This window comes from Suncus etruscus, chromosome 7 (genome assembly GCF_024139225.1).
Source record: "Suncus etruscus isolate mSunEtr1 chromosome 7, mSunEtr1.pri.cur, whole genome shotgun sequence".
Taxonomy (NCBI): Eukaryota; Metazoa; Chordata; class Mammalia; order Eulipotyphla; family Soricidae; genus Suncus; species Suncus etruscus.
The window spans coordinates 56,091,632-56,107,487 of record NC_064854.1 but is presented as its reverse complement, the minus strand read 5'-3'; the positions used below and the strand labels follow the sequence as shown (position 1 = coordinate 56,107,487).

Here is a 15,856-nt window from a genome sequence, read left to right as displayed (position 1 = left end):
GAGTAACCCATGAGCATCATAGGTTATGTTCCACCCCACCCCCCAAAAAAAGAACATAAAACAAAGCAAACTAAGTGGTCTGTGAGAGAGCCCTCAAGAGAACCAGAGCACATGTAGTTCCACCAAACACTGTCAGGTGAGGGCTTCTGGCAAAAAAATAAAATTTGAAAAGAGGAAAAAAAGGGAACGAGAAAGATAAAAGCTGTGCTCAGAACAGTCTAAGTATGGAGGCCTGTGACCCAGAAAAAGCACGCCCACAATTCCACCACTAGGTAGGCATCTCCAGGGGTGCCCCATGTGGGGTTATAGGGTCATTAGAAGCAGTTGGTCGGTGGGGCTGAACTGATCATGAGCAAAATTTATGCAGCACCAGAAGTTAGTCCTCTGCAGACATCAGAAGTTATTCGTTTGTAGACATTGAAAGTTAGTCTTCTACAGACACTGGAAGTTAGTCCTCTGCAGCCACCAGAGCTCCTCTGCAGCTCTTAGGTGCTGAGGCATCAAGAGAACTGAGGGGATAGAACTGGAAAACATGAGGCACCAAGGCTAGTCCCCTACCTGTGCCAGAGACAATTCCATACCTGCGGAGGGCATCCAGGCAGACGTCCCCTCCCACAGTGTCAATGGCCACGTGGACGCCACTGCTGCCCACCAGTGCCCTCACGGCCTCCTTCACACTCTCCTGGCTGTAGTCTATGCAGGCCCAGGCTCCTCTCTGTAATGCCAGCTGGCACTTCTCCACACTTCCAGCAGCCGCGATCACCTGCCAAGAGTGACACAAGGTTTGGGATGGCCTAGAGCATGAGCCTGGAGAATCAGTCCACAGCCCTGGGCACTGGTCATATAGGGGTTGTAAGGGGTCTGGCTTCAGTCTATAATCCCAGTTTGAATTGTCCTCTCATTCTCTGAGCCCCCAATGTAGGATCCTCAAGTACTGGGATCCTGGAGACCCACACTAACGGGGTGGTCCAAGCAACATTCAGAATCACCTATATGGTCATTTCCTTAGTAAATTCAAGTGCCCACTGAGGGACTCTCCCAGAGTTGTGGGTCATGGAGGGCTCTTAGTAATCTGAACCACAGCGGGTGTCCATGGGCAGGTAGGATGGGCCCCTGTGCTCTCTAGGGCTCCAGGTACCTCACTCCCTTCTGTAAAATCAGGATTATCAGCACCTCTGACCCCACATCCCTCTGTTCATCTGGGGGACTGTTGAAGCTGGGGGAGATAATTACTGTGGAGCCACTTTGGAAGCCGTTAGAAAAGGCTCATATGAAGTGTCGCCCTCAGGGCCTCTTCCAAGTCCATGCCAAGTTTGTGCCCTAATTTCAGTGTTGCTTAAAACAGCACAAGACTAGAAAGAAAAAAACCAACTCTTCTTTCCATTCTGGAATCTCCCACAGTGCTTATTCACTGGGTAGCCCTGCCTTTGTTTCCTAAGGCGCTATCTTCTCTCTGGAGAAAGCCACAATCTTTTGAACATCTTTCCTGTTCTTTCTCCCTTTTAGGAAAAATTTTGTTTAAAATAAGAGAGAGGCAGATAGAGCAACAGTGCAGTGGGAGGGCACTTGCCTTGCATGCAGTTGACCCAGATTCAATTCCTAGCATCCCCTAGGGTCCCTCAAGGCCTAGTGATTCCTGAGTCAGGAGTAAGTCATGAGCACTACTGGGTGTAACCAAAACAAAACAAAACAAAGAATCCTCCTTCTATAATCATGAGAGTCAGGCCTGGAGACTTTCAGAAGTAACTATTTCATCCGAAAATAGTTACTGAGCATAGCTCTGCTCTAGGCATCATGCCACATATTAAGACTATTGCAATGAGCTACAAAGACACTGTACCTGTCTTTGGGAGGTTATGGCAGTTCTACTGACCCCATAAGGAGATAAGGAAAGGATGACCCACCCCACAGGGTCACCTCCTGTGAGGGTACAGGTATAGGTCACCTGCTGCAGGGAGAAGGGGAGAAACGTACCCGAGGGGCAAATACTGCCCTGGAAAGGGGTGATGGGAGTTGAACTAAGTGGAAGAAAATGGCTCAGGGCAGGGCTGGCAGAAGGAAGAGCCAGCAGCAGCTTCAAAACCAATCGGATTCTAGAAACTGAAGAACAGCCAGATTCTGCTCTACTCCACAACCAACTGAATGACAAGACCTTATTCTGGGTCCCCCTATAATTTTGGGTTTTTTTGTTTTTTGTTTTTTGAGCTACAGAAAGCAGTGTTCAGGGGTTGGTTACTCCTGGCTCTGTGCTCAGAAATTGCTCCAGGTAGGCTCAGGGGACCATATAGGAAGCCAGGAATCGAGCCCAGGTCAGCCTTATGCAAAGCAAATGCCTTACACACTGTGCTATCATTCTAGCCCTTCTGTGTCCCCTTTTATTCCCATTTCCTTCTGCACTTGATCCCTTTTTAACTTTGGGGGTGCTTAGACCATACCTGGTAGTGCTCGGGGCTCACTTCCAGTGGTGCCCCAGTCCCAAGGTACCAAACCAGGCTCAGCCTCATGTAAGTCAAGTACCTTAACCCCTGTGCTCTTCCCTGGCACTGACTTTACTAAGTGAACAAGCACATCCATGTCTGAGAACAAGAGATGCCATTTCTCAGCACAGAGGCACACAAAGACAGTACCTTGGCCTTAAGAACGTTTGTCGCCACATCAATCACAGCCAGACCTGTGGCCCCAGCCGCTGCGGTTACCAAGACAGTCTCTCTGTGCCAGAGAAAAAAGAGGACTCTTCAGAAGCCTTCTAGCTCACCCAGCAAGATTTCAGAAATGTTCTAGAACCAAAAAGCATGCAAGCAGTGGGGCACATAAAGTCCTTCCCTGTTGCCTCTCCAGGCATATTTTTTGGGGGGCCACACCCAGCGTTGCTCAGGGGTTACTCCTGGCTGTCTGCTCGGAAATAGCTCCTGGCAGGCATGGGGGACCATATGGGACACCGGGATTCGAACCAACCACCTTTGGTTCTGGATCGGCTGCTTGCAAAGCAAACACTGCTGTGCTATCTCTCCGGGCCCCTCCAGGCATATTTTTACCCCAGCCCTGCTTGGGGTAACAGTACCCCAATTAGGTCCTGTTTTTAAGAATTAAAAGGGAAAAAAATTACCAGAAAGAGATCTCTTTATTTGGGGGCCACACTTGGCAGTGTTCTGGAATTACTGACTCTGCACTCAGGACTTATTCCTAGTGGTGCTCACGAGACCACATGAGATGCCAGGGATCAAACCCAGGTCAATTACAAACAAGGCTCACGACAACTACAAACAAGGCCCTCAACACTGTACTTTCTCTATAGCCCCAGGAAAAATTTGCCTTAATCTTTCCCACCAACTGCACTCCTGAGCAATCAGGATTTCCCTCCCCAAATCATGAAATCATGGCCATTCAACCCACATGGATTTCTCTTACCCGGGCTGGGTGCAGGCCCGATGATCAAGGGCCAAAATTGCTGTCCCATAGGACACAGGGAGAACAGCAGCTTCTTGGAGGGAAACTGTTTCAGGAACCTTCCACAGCAACTGCAACACGAGAGAGGAGAGAGAGAAGGGAGAGGAGAGAGGAGGGGGGAGAGGGGAAGAGAGAAGAAGAGAGAGGAGAGGAGAAAGAGAACAGACTCAATGAGGCTTTAGGTATAGGCAGCTGGTCCTTACACTAATCCATAAACACAACCATATCCTTCAGTTACTGGTTTTTGCAAAGGGAAAAAGCACCTGCAAGAAAACAAAACCGAGCAGGCAGAAGCCAAGCTTAAGACTTGATGCATCTGACTTCAGAAATCTAGAACTGAAGCCTGAGAGGCAAGACAGTGGGGAAATCACTAACCTTGCCTGCAGCCACTCCAGGTCCTATCCCTGGCACCAATAAGGTTCCCCAGATCCCTGCCAGGAGTTAACCCTGAGCACAGAGTCCCAAGGATCACCAGGTGTGCTCCAAACCCCTTGTCCCCAAATCAAATAAATTTTAAAGCCAGCATGTGACTGAAGAAAGAGTCCATTGATAAAAAACAGAACACAGGACATGGACAAGAGAATTGTAAGAGAGAAAAAGTTGACCAATGGCAGATCCATAATGCAGTGCTGTACACGCTCACTGTTCATACTCTCCCAGGCATTAGCTCCTGGCTAATACGGGGGTATCCGGCCTGGCTCCATTCCCAGGCTTATCTGTTTCACCAGCTTTATGGGACAGAAGAAGCCATTACATCCAGTTCAATGCCCCAGACCACTTTTGTGACCCAAACCGCCCCACTCAGGTCCAACTTGGACTGCCAGCCAGCTGCTCCAGGGACTCAAAGAAACACCCAGACGCAGCTCTTCATTCAAGCAGGCCACACAAGCCCAGCTCTGAGCGAGGGTTCCCACGCTGGCAGAGAAAAGGGGGCTTAACATTTGAAAAGATGAAGTGCTTTGGCAGAGAATCAAGACACCATCTAAGCAAGATAAAGAAAAGGAGGTGGAGTGGCAAGATGCAGAAAGGATGGTGGAAATGAAAGGGATGAAGGAACAGCCCCCACAATTCCTAGGTACCTGTTGGTCAGTGATGCATTCTTCGGCCATGCCATTAAGGCCACTCACACCCATGACACGGTCCCCCTGAAAGAAAACTGTCATTAAGGATTTGCCCCCGCTGTGTACTGGTGGCCACTGATTCCTTCCCAAGTTCCTCCGGAGGAAGAAAAAGGAGACCCTTTATCCTGGGGCCCAAAGACAGCAGTGATCCATTCGGAGTTAATGTTCGGTAGCTAATGCGACCATTTTCTTCCCCACGTCCCAACCCAATGCCAAGTCAATTTGCACACGTTTGGGACCATGATGGACTAAGAGAAAAGAAAAGGTGGGAATGAATGAGCTTGGTTCTCTCACAAGAGTAGGGAACTTGGAATTCTCTCTTGCTAAGCTGCCTTTGTTCGTAATGAAAACTGTAAGGCAGGCAGGGTCAGTAACTTCCTGCCCCCCATTGAAAATTCCCCACTGGCTCATTCCCTTTGGCAGAGGGTAGTAGGTGTGAGGGGAGCCAACTCCCCATTTCCCAGGCCACACTCCCTACCCCCTGGGTCTGAACCCTTTTACCTCCTTCACGGAGTTGACCTCTGCCCCTGTCTCCAACACAATGCCAGAAAACTCCATTCCTAAAATAAAAGGTTTTCAGGGTGGGTGTATCAGCCAAGCACAGCACCTTAGAGATGAGACCTTCACACTGCATATAGTCGCCTGAGCACCATTAAGAGTAACTCCCACAATTCATAGGATTCCCCAGGGCTAAGAGGGGCTGAATGCAAGTTTATCCAAAATACAGGTAAATAATGAAAAGCTACTGTTGGGATGATTGGAAATTGATATATGGAAATTTCAAAAAAAAAAAAAAAAAGAACAAAAAATACAGATTCAGATAAAGATCTAATCGCTGTCACAGCTTTGGTTTCCTACAGAGTCCCATTTAATGATGGGTTCCAAGAGCATCCCACTTCCGTTTCCCAGAAGCCTCTTGGGATAGATAGATCCCCAAGACCCCCAGGTACACACAGTTCTGGGTCTGGTGGAGGAGGCAGAGCATTCTGCTCTTTTTCCTCTTCCTTCTCTGAACCTTATCATTCGAAGGGTCAGACATTCTGATTTGAGCTCCTGGAGGAATAACTTGATAGTAAATCCCCAGCCCCAGCCCCCAAATCCAGCATTTTAGCAAATACAAGGAGAAATGCTTCTAGTTGTGGCAACACAGCCAAACACCTTAAAATCAGACACAATGACTAGTTTGTATTCACTGCCTCCTTAATATGTATATTGGGACACGGAGCTACATCTGGCAGTGCTCAGGGCTGACACCTGGCTCTCTGCACTCTGAGATCACTACTGGAGGGGCTCATAGGACCATAATGGAGTACTAGGGGTCAAACCTGGGTCAGCTACATAAAAAACAAATGCCTTCCCCACTGTACTATCACTATGGTCCAATAAAAATCAGTGTTTTGTCTCACTGATACAAGAGAGATTGAATATAATAGATGTCACATGGAGAGGCTGATAAGAAATAAAAATATACTCTTTTCTTCTTTCTGCTCTGCTGGGTTCTGGTTTATTTGGGAATACATTCACAAGGGCTAAGCATGCTAGTTGCAAAAATACATAAATACAGGTCCTGAATCCTTCCACAGAAACACAATATCAGGGCCGGAGAGATAGCATGGAGGGAGGGCATTTGCCTTGCATGCAGAAGGACGGTGGTTTGAATCCCAGCATCCCATATAGTCCCCTGTGCCTGCCAGGGGCGATTTCTGAGCATAAAGCAAGGAGTAACCCCTGAGTGCTGCCGGGTGTGACCCGAAAACAAACAAAAAAAAGAAACACAAAACCATGGTACTATCAAGAAAAGAGATAGGACATGGGGTAAGGCACTTAACTTCCATAGAGCCCACTCAGTTCAATCTTTCACTGCATATGGTTCCCTGAGCACCATTAAAACTAACTCCCTGAGCACAAAACAAGGAGTAAGCCCTAAGCACCGCCAGGTGTAGCCCAAATACACACATAAATAACAATTAAAAATAAAATGTAGTGGCTGAAGAGTTAGTACAGTGGAACCTATATGGGGCCCAAACACACACACAGAAATGAAACAAAAATAAATAAATAAATAAAAACTGGGGAGTACAGGAGGGAAGTTCTGAGAAGAAGAATTCTGATTCTAGAATACTTATGTGAAAACTCATTTTTTTGTGTGTGTGGTTTTTGGGTGACACCCGGCAGTGCTCAGGGGTTATTCCTGGCTCCAGGCTCAGAAATTGCTCCTGGCAGGCACGGGGGACCATATGGGACGCCGGATTCAAACCGATGACCTCCTGCATGAAAGGCAAACGCCTTACCTCCATGCTATCTCTCTGGCCCCGAAAACTCATTTTTTTAATCACTTTTGTTTATGGGGCCATACCTAGCAATGCTCAAGTTCCCCCCTTAAAAAAGAGTTTAAGAGCTGGTAGAATAGGACATCAGGGAAGGCGTCTGCTTTGCACACAGTCTGCCTGAATTCAATCCCCAGCATCCCATAGGGTCTCCCAAGCACCAGTGGTAGTGATTTCTTGTTGGTATTGGGGGAGGGGGTGTGTGGAGCCACACCCAACAACGCTCAGGGATTACTCCTAGCTCTGTGCTCAGAAATCGCTCCTGGCAGGCTCGGAGAACCATATGGAATGCCAGGAATTGAACCCGGGTCCATCTAGGTCAGTCTCGTGCAAGGCAAAACTCCTTACTGCTGTGCTGTGCTGTGCTATTGCTCCAGCCCCACTAATAGTGATTTCTTTTCTTTCTTTTTTTCCTTTCTTTGAGCCACATCCATTGGCGCTCTGGGGTTACTTCTGGCTCTGAACTCAGAAATCGCTCCTGGCTTGGAAGACATTATGGAATGCCCGGGATCAAACTTATGTCCATTCTGGGTCATCCACTTGCAAGGCAAATGCCCTACCACTAAGCTACCACTAGTAGTGATTTCTAAGTGCAGGGCCAAGAGTAAGACTGAGTACTGCTGGGCATGGCCCCCAAAACAAAACCAACCAAACCCATTCACTGAGTAAGAAGGGATGCTCAGCTAGATGGTACAATGGTAATGTGTTGCTGCCAGCCAGCAGCACTGCCAATTGTGTTAATTAAACCATATTCAAGTATAAGCCACCAGTGGTGGTGGTACATGCCAGCCTCATTGTGGTCAAGGAATACCAGTCCTCATGGAATCTAGAGTATCTGAAACATCAGAGATCAGTGGGTCCAGTTAGGTGCCAATCACACAATGCAGTGACATCACACTCACCGGGCGTGAAGGGGAGCGAGGGTCTTTCCTGATACTGACCGCGGCAGAGCAGTAAATCTGCGAAGTTCACGCCACAGAAATGCACACCCACTCGGACCTGCCGGAGAGGCAGACAGACATATATATACTGAGATGTGCCAAATCTTTCAGTGAAACTAAAATATGAGAGAGAGAGAATAGGCTGGAAATACACTTTGTACCATATAGTCCCCTGAGCACCATTAAGAGTGACTGGCAGGGCCCGGAGAGATAGCACATCGGCGTTTGCCTTGCAAGCCGCCAATCCAGGACCAAAGGTGGTTGGTTCGAATCCCGGTGTCCCATATGGTCCTCCGTGCCTGCCAGGAGCTATTTCTGAGCAGACAGCCAGGAGTAACCCCTGAGCAAAGCCGGATGTGGCCCAAAAACCAAAAAAAAAAAAAAAAAAAAAAAGAGTGACTGGCAGGGGATGGAGAGATAGTATGGAGGTAAAGCATTTGCCTTGCATGCAGGATGGTGGTTCGAATCCCGGCATCCCATAAGGTCCCCTGAGCCTGCCAGGAGCGATTTCTGAGCATAGAGTCAGGAGTAACTGGCTAGGGAGTGGCCCCTGAGGAAAAACTAGGTGTGGTCCAAGTTCCTAAGAGTAAGGAGGTAAGGAGTTCAGCAAAATCCCTGTGAATGTCACTGAATCTAAAGCCAAAAATTAACTATTCCATACCCTGAGCACTGCTAGGAGTGATCTCTGAGTGAAGAACCAGGAGTAAACCCTGAGTATCACCAGGTGTGGTCCCAAAACAAAACTAAAAACTTAAGCTATTCCCAATTAGAGAGGGAGCTCAGTGGAAGAACACCTGCCTCGTGTGTGAGAGGCCTTGGACACCAATTCTCCTCTGGCCCAGACATGACCACAGCAAAAAGCCAGGAGGGAGAGCTGGTCTACACACCAGCAACAGCTCATGCACAGGTCCTGTGGCAGAGATCAAAGAAACACCAGTGAGCTTCATGTACTGGAGGGGGGGGGGGGCTTTTGAGAGTGGGGCACATCGTGTCATAGGAAGCCATTGCTAAGTCACATGGTAAAGTGGGCAGCAGAAATAGGGGTCGGGGCAAGGACCCTCATAGCTGTTTTCAGCCCCCAGTTTATTAATATGCAGGAGAACTGGGTAAGTCCTGCAGAAGGGCGGGCCAGTTCTCTTATCTGGACAGCCTGAGGCTCTCATTGCAATCTCCCAGCCACAGTGTCACCTGAAAACTGACCAGAAACTCACATCCTCAGGTGCCACCTACCATATCAGCCATGATGGATGGGAGCAAAGCCTGGGATGCTGATGGTTTGGGCGGTGCCTGGAAATGGAAACCCTCAACCTACCACCATGGCACAGAGCAGTATCCCCGGCACCCCAGCATCAGACCTAATCAGCCACAGGTGAGGCTGAAGCACGTAGGTGAAGAAGGCCTGAACCAGCCCATCTGCACAGGGCTTGGAATCCCGGGGAGAAATGAAAGTGAAGGGAGAATTATGGGTTCACTTTGTTTAAAATTCCGTTTTCAAAAAAATAATAATAAAAATAATAAATAAATAAAATTTCGTTTTCGGGAGCTGGAGCAGTAGCACAGCGGGGAGGGCACATGCCTTGCACGCAGCCAACTGGGGTTCCATCCGCGGCATCTCATAGGGTCTCTGGAGCATGGTCAGGAGCGATTCCTGGATGCAGTCAGGAGTATACCCTGCACCATCACCAGGAGTGGCCGTCCCCACAAAAAATAATAAAATAAAGTCACTACAGGAGAGATAGGACAGAGGGTAGGCAGTTTTCTTTTTACACGCGCGGCATGCCAGGGTTCTATCCTCGGAAATCATATGGTTTCCGAGCCTAACAAGAGTAATTTCTGAGTGCAGAGCCAGGAGTAACTCCTGAGCACCTAAGCACGGCAAAAGCAAAAACTAAACTAAAATTAGAAAATGAAGCCATGCAGGGCGCTGGGCTTTGCAACTCGGGGCCTCCCCAGACTGCAGGTAGCTGGGGTTGGCGGGGTAGGAAAGAAGGCGGATAAATAGATGCAGACAAATAGATGCAGACACTGAAAAGGGAGCAGAGAGGCGGCCTTTCATCTGCCTTACATCAATGGCTCGCAGGAGCGAGGCAAGCAGGAAAATCCCTCAGAACTCTCGTTCCTAGGCAACAACAGCTCGAGGCCTGCAATGCACATTCCTCGGGCCAGTGAGTCCTTCCTAGCGCCAGCTGCGGCTTGGGGGCACTGCCTGGGTGGTGCTCGGGCGGCGTGGCAGCCCAGGGACACAGCCAGGCCGGCCACCCTACCTGGTGAGGCTCGACGCGCCCCGGGGCGACCTCGGCCACGGCCAGGGGCTGCTTCCAGGCCGTGCAGCGGGCGGCACGGAAGTGGCGGACGCAGCGCAGCCCCGGGCTCCGGCCACACGCCCCGGGCTTCGGATGAATGGAGCCCACCCTGGAGCGACTTTGGAGGCCTCGGGTCAGAGTGAGGTTGCACCGGTGGAGCCACGCTCCGAGAAAACCCTGACCCCAAAGCTGTGCAGCCATGGCCCTGGGCGCGAGGAGCAAAGGTCAGAGGGCAGCAGGAAGAGCCCGGCCCAGGCCACGCCCAGATCGGGTCTGGCCACGCCCTCGCCTCTGCGCCGACCTCGGTCAGGCCACGCCCATACCTGGTCTGGCCCCCGCCCGCCTCTGCTCCAACCTCGGTCAGGCCACGCCCGTATCTAGTATGGCCACGCCCTCGTCTCGGCTCACATCCCGTCAGACCACGCCCAGGCTGGTGTCTGGCCACGCCCACACCACTGCTCAGCCCCAGTCAGGCCCCGCCCAGATCTAACTGGTGCCTGGTTCAGACTCCAGTTGTCCTGCTGCAAGGCCTTATCCGCGTGTATTCATTCCTGCGGCCCTCCTGATGAACTTTTTTGCAGCAAATCTGGGAAATTTCTAAAAGCTAACGGTGGGAGATTTATCTAATTTTACGCTTGAGTCAGGCCACGACGTGGTTGTTGTGTTCCTGCAGATGGAACCCAGGTCAGCTTAGTGCAAAGCAAATTCGCTCCCCGTTGTACCATCGCTCTGGCCCCAGTAGTATGCTTTTATTTGCTTGCTGGAGGGAGTGTTTGACTGGTATCAGCCACATACAAAGGGAAAGGAACCCCCCACCCGGTTCAATTCCTAGCACCTCAGATGATCCCCCAAGCACCACCACGAGTGATGCCTGAGTGCAGAGCCAGGAGTCAGCCCTGAGCAGCCCTTGGGTTTCTCCCAATCTTCTCTCACAAAATATAATTAAATAGGGGCCAGAGCAATAGCACAGAAGGTAGGGCTTTTGACTTGCATGTGATTGACCCCGGTTCAGTCCCGGGTATCCCATACGGTCCCCGAGCCTGTCTGGAGTGATTTTTAAGTGCAGAGCCAGGAGCAACCCCTGAGCACTGCCTTGTGTGGTCCCAAAACCGAATATATAGATAGATATAGATATATGTTTATTTTACATATATGTTTGTTTATATATAATAAATTATAATATATCAATATACAATATATTGATATGATTTAATATGCAATGATATATTGTTTATATTTACAAATAAGTATAAATAATAAGGCATCTAATAATAAATCACAGCTTCTGGGGTTTAAGCCTGGCTCCACTTCCATCTGTTTGACTTTTGACATTGACACCTGCTATCTACCCACGGGTTGTTTTTTCCTGCATAAAGCAAAACCACTTTATCCCTAGATTCTTAGAATTTGTTCCCCTTGGGGGTCGCCTAAGCAGGACCAGGCAGGTCAAAAGGTTGGTTCAGTGCTGGGCTCGGCAATGCCTCACAGCTCAGGGCTATCACTAGGTGGTGCTGGGAGTAGCGATCGAGACAAATACATGTGCCCTCATGCCTCAATTATCTTCCCCGTCCCTGTTTTTATATTTTAAAGAGGGAAAAATATTTCAAGAGTGTTCATGACGTGGGAGGAATGATCGAGAAAGGAACAAAGGAAAAATGGTAAAAATGAAGTGGGAATGAACCGCCCAGATCAGGATCCTAAAGCTCTTGAGGGAAAGGAAATTTGAGAATCACATTCACAAGGCAGGTATGAGATGGAACCCTCTGGAAATTAAAGATCACTCCCCGGGAGGCGGGACACTTATTCTGTCCTAAGAAGTGCAAGGACTCCAAGGTGAGAAGATGTGAAAATAATAATTTCCATGGAGACACTGTGTAAACTCGACCTCCAGGGGAACACAAACATGGAAAAATACGAACGCATCACCAAAATAAACCTGGTTGCTAGATAACATTGGGCTAGGAGAAATCTCCAGCTGTTGAAATGTGAAAGCTGGATTGATTATCCTGCAGATAGGCGTTGTTGCAGGGTGAGAGAGGTTGATGGTTGTCTTTTAAAATATTTGGCATCTCTAAGAGATCTTAAAACAAAGCATCATGGGTTATAGAGCTAGTCCAGCAAAGAACCGAGTCAGGTTTGGTTTCCAACATTCTTTTTTTTTTTTTTCCATTGTGATTTTTTTTTTTAATTTTAATTATGACAACAAAGATGCAAAGAAAGAGGACAGGGTAAAGTTACAGTGGAAGCCCAATCACCCATAAACAGAATTCTCGGTAGTCCCATCGATGATATCCCAGCCTTGAACTTTCAGCCAAAGAACATTAATAGAAACAAAACTGAACCCCTGTACAATACAATTACTTTGTCCCTCAAATCCCCAGTTGTAGTACATACTATTTCTTAACAGCACACAATATAATCTAAAGACATTAGACTTATGTAACTCCTTAAACATTGAGGGCAAAGTACATTTCTCTAGTTCCATGCACATGCTAACTAGTTTAAGTTAACCTCAAAAGTTTTAGTGGCTTGTTTTTCTTAAGGATTGGAGTCGCCAGGAAGGTGGCGCTACAGGTAAGGTGTCTGCCTTGCAAGCACTAGCGTAGGATGGACCGCGGTTCGATCCCCCGGTGTCCCATATGGTCCCCCCAAGCCAGGAGCGACTTCTGAGCGCATAGCCAGGAGTAACCCCTGAGCATCAAACGGGTGTGGCCCAAAAACCAAAAAAAAAAAAAAAACCAACCCACATTTGGGCCCAGAGAGATAGCACAGCGGTGTTTGCCTTGCAAGCAGCCGATCCAGAACCAAAGGTGGTTGGTTCGAATCCTGGTGTCCCATATGGTCCCCCGTGCCTGCCAGGAGCTATTTCTGAGCAAACAGCCAGGAGTAACCCCTGAGCACTGCCGGGTGTGACCCAAAAAAAAAAAAAAAGAAAGAACCTGGGGCCGGGTAGGTGGCGCTGGAGGTAAGGTGTCTGCCTTGCAAGCGCTAGCCAAGGAAGGACCGCGGTTCGATCCCCCAGCGTCCCATATGGTCCCCCCCAAGCCAGGGGCGATTTCTGAGCACATAGCCAGGAGTAACCCCTGAGCGTCAAACGGGTGTGGCCCAAAAACCAAAAAAAAAAAAAAAAAAAAGGATTGGAGTCAAGAGAACATAGTAAAAAATGGTATTAAAGTGGCATTTGTTTGCATAGGCCCACCAAAACATAAGGGACATGGAAAGACAAATTATGGTCTAAATACAAGGAGACCTTACCCCTGAAGTTTCCTGGCACAGGACTGACTCTAGGCTCCAGGCAAATTAGTTTGTCCAATTCAAGTCATCGTCTGTAGTGGCAATACACCTCCATTCCTCACATAGTCTCTGTTGTTGGTATCATGCTTCTGTAATAAAGATCCTGGAGTCTGCATATCCCATATTGCAGTCAGGATGGTGCAGAGCATCCTCTCGTTTCACCTCACACTTAAGGGGCACTGGAGAGAACCATGTCCTGTAGAGCAGGTCATTGTTGCTGTCAAGTCTTCTCAGTGTAAACGGAAGTCTCTTTTTAAGAGGTCGATGTCAGACCCTTGGTACTGTCTTTCCTGGTAGAGGACTGCTTCCAGCTGTTGCTGTAAAAGACCTTGGATGTTTCGTAGATAGCGTGCCTGGTTCCGGCGTGAATAGAGAGGATGCCCATTCTTCTGAGGCCTGTGCCAGGTCATTATATCAATGTTCAGGGTATAAGGTACATTGTACTGAGATTTATTAGATAAGAACTTATCTGTATGTATGGTGTTTTCCCATTTTAATGTGTCTATGCAAACAAGAATCAATGCCATGGGGCGTTATTGGTGCATCTGGAGGCAATAGGAACAAGACCAGCAATTTCCATGACATAGTTCAATCATAGGCATCAAACTGAGGGACAGTTCCACCAACAATCCTTACTGAACAGCTTACAAAGAAAAGACAAGATGAAAAGTGAATAGAAACATCATGGTAGAAGAATATATAGAGAGTTACATCAGCTAAAGAAAATACCCATAAAATATTCAAAAGATATATGTGTTCAATTTGTGTCCTTCTAAATAGTTCTGGGATTTGTTAGATGTACTGTATGTCTTAGGTCAGAGATTAGAACTATGTGTTACTGAAGTTAAGAGGGGTAAATCTGGGGTACTGATGGTTGGAAGGAGCAAATGTTCGCCTCCGCGCGGTTTGCAAAATGCAGACTGGTATGAAATTACCAGTGACAGACTGAGTATAGCTAAGCAGCTATCTGCCACCCACCAGATCAAACTCCACCCCCTAAGCCCCACCCTAGGCCAGTGTCCCGGCCCGGCCTGGGAGTGGGGAAAACCCAGGGTGCCCCGTCAACTCCTCCCAGGAACCCACCTGGAGATCCAGAGGAATGGGGGAGATGGGGGTCGGGTGACCCAGATCCGAGCCCCCCTACCCTAGGCGGAACCACGAGGCCGCTGGCACATGGGGGGGGCCTGCCAGCTGCCCGTCCATGCCGGCTAAAAATCCTGCTCCGGGAAGGGAGAGAGACCCTCCCAAGCCCGGAGTTCTGGTTTCCAACATTCTATACGTTCCCCTGAGCAGCACCAGGAGCAGAGCCTGGAGCAGCCCGGTGTGGCTTAAAACCCAAAAATAAATAAATAAATAAATAAATAAACAAACAAACAAATAAATAAATAAATAAATAAATAAATGAAGACATCATTCATTAAATGCCTACAAGGACGCAATCATCTCTTTAATTCCTTAGTCATAATTTTTCAACACACAATGTGTTGAAATTTTTATTTATACATGTTCACTTAGTTCAGTACCCAGACATCTATTATCAATTTTCTCTAGGTAAGTGAAAGTTTCTTGCTCTTTCTTTTTCTTTCTTTCTTTCTTTCTTTCTTTCTTTCTTTTTTTTTTTTTTTTTTTTTTGGTTTTTGGGCCACACCCTGTGAGGCTCAGGGGTTGCTCCTGGCTTCTTGGGGGACCATATGGGACGCCGGGGGATCGAACCGCGGTCCGTCCTAGGCTAGCGCAGGCAAGGCAGGCACCTTACCTCCAGCGCCACCGCCCGGCCCCTCTTTCTTTCTTTTTCTTTCTTTCTTTCTTTCTTTCTTTCTTTCTTTCTTTCTTTCTTTCTTTCTTTCTTTCTTTCTTTCTTTCTTTCTTTCTTGCAGTTGGAAGTATTTTTAAGCAGAATTATTCTTTTTTTATGTAGGGATATGGAGAGTATGTTGCCTATGATAAAATTACTCCAGGGACCAAAGCAATAATAGCACAGGGCATAGGGCATTTGCCTTGCACACAGCCAACCAGGTTGGATCCCTGGCATCCCATATGGTCACCCGAGCCTGCCAGGAATAATTTCTGAGCTCAGAGCCAGGAGTAATCCCTGAGTGCATCTGGGTGTAGTCCAAAAAAAAAAAAAAAGAAACAAAAACTGAAGTACAAGTCCCTTTAAAGAAGACTCCTGGAGGGACTGGGTCGATAGCACCAGGAGTAAGGTGTTTGCCTTGCATTCTATATGCTCCCCAAGCTTGCCAGGAGTAATTTCTTAGCTCAGAGCCAGGAGCAACCCCTGAGTGTGATGGGTATGAACCAAAAATCAAAACAAAAATAAATAAATAAAAGAAGAAGACTCCTGGAGCGATATAAAAGAGGTTAAGTAATTGAAGTGCTTTTAAGCACTTATGTGCAAAATAACTTTCCCATTTCTAAAGAGT

At 48.0% G+C, this 15,856-nt stretch overlaps 1 protein-coding gene across 1 annotated transcript in view; it reads right to left on the bottom strand.

Annotated features, from left to right (window-relative positions):
• Nucleotides 1–10,340, bottom strand: part of LOC126013549 (quinone oxidoreductase-like protein 2) — a 16,432-nt gene extending 6,092 nt beyond the window's left edge. Inside the window, exons 1-7 of the mRNA XM_049776667.1 lie at nucleotides 10,101–10,340; nucleotides 7,798–7,894; nucleotides 5,070–5,128; nucleotides 4,527–4,592; nucleotides 3,409–3,518; nucleotides 2,628–2,709; nucleotides 582–763 (exon numbers count right to left, since the gene is read on the bottom strand). Coding sequence (XP_049632624.1) covers nucleotides 582–763; nucleotides 2,628–2,709; nucleotides 3,409–3,518; nucleotides 4,527–4,592; nucleotides 5,070–5,128; nucleotides 7,798–7,894; nucleotides 10,101–10,340 — 836 coding nt within the window. The remainder of the gene's footprint in view (nucleotides 1–581; nucleotides 764–2,627; nucleotides 2,710–3,408; nucleotides 3,519–4,526; nucleotides 4,593–5,069; nucleotides 5,129–7,797; nucleotides 7,895–10,100) is intronic.
• Between the last annotated feature and the right edge of the window lie 5,516 nt (nucleotides 10,341–15,856).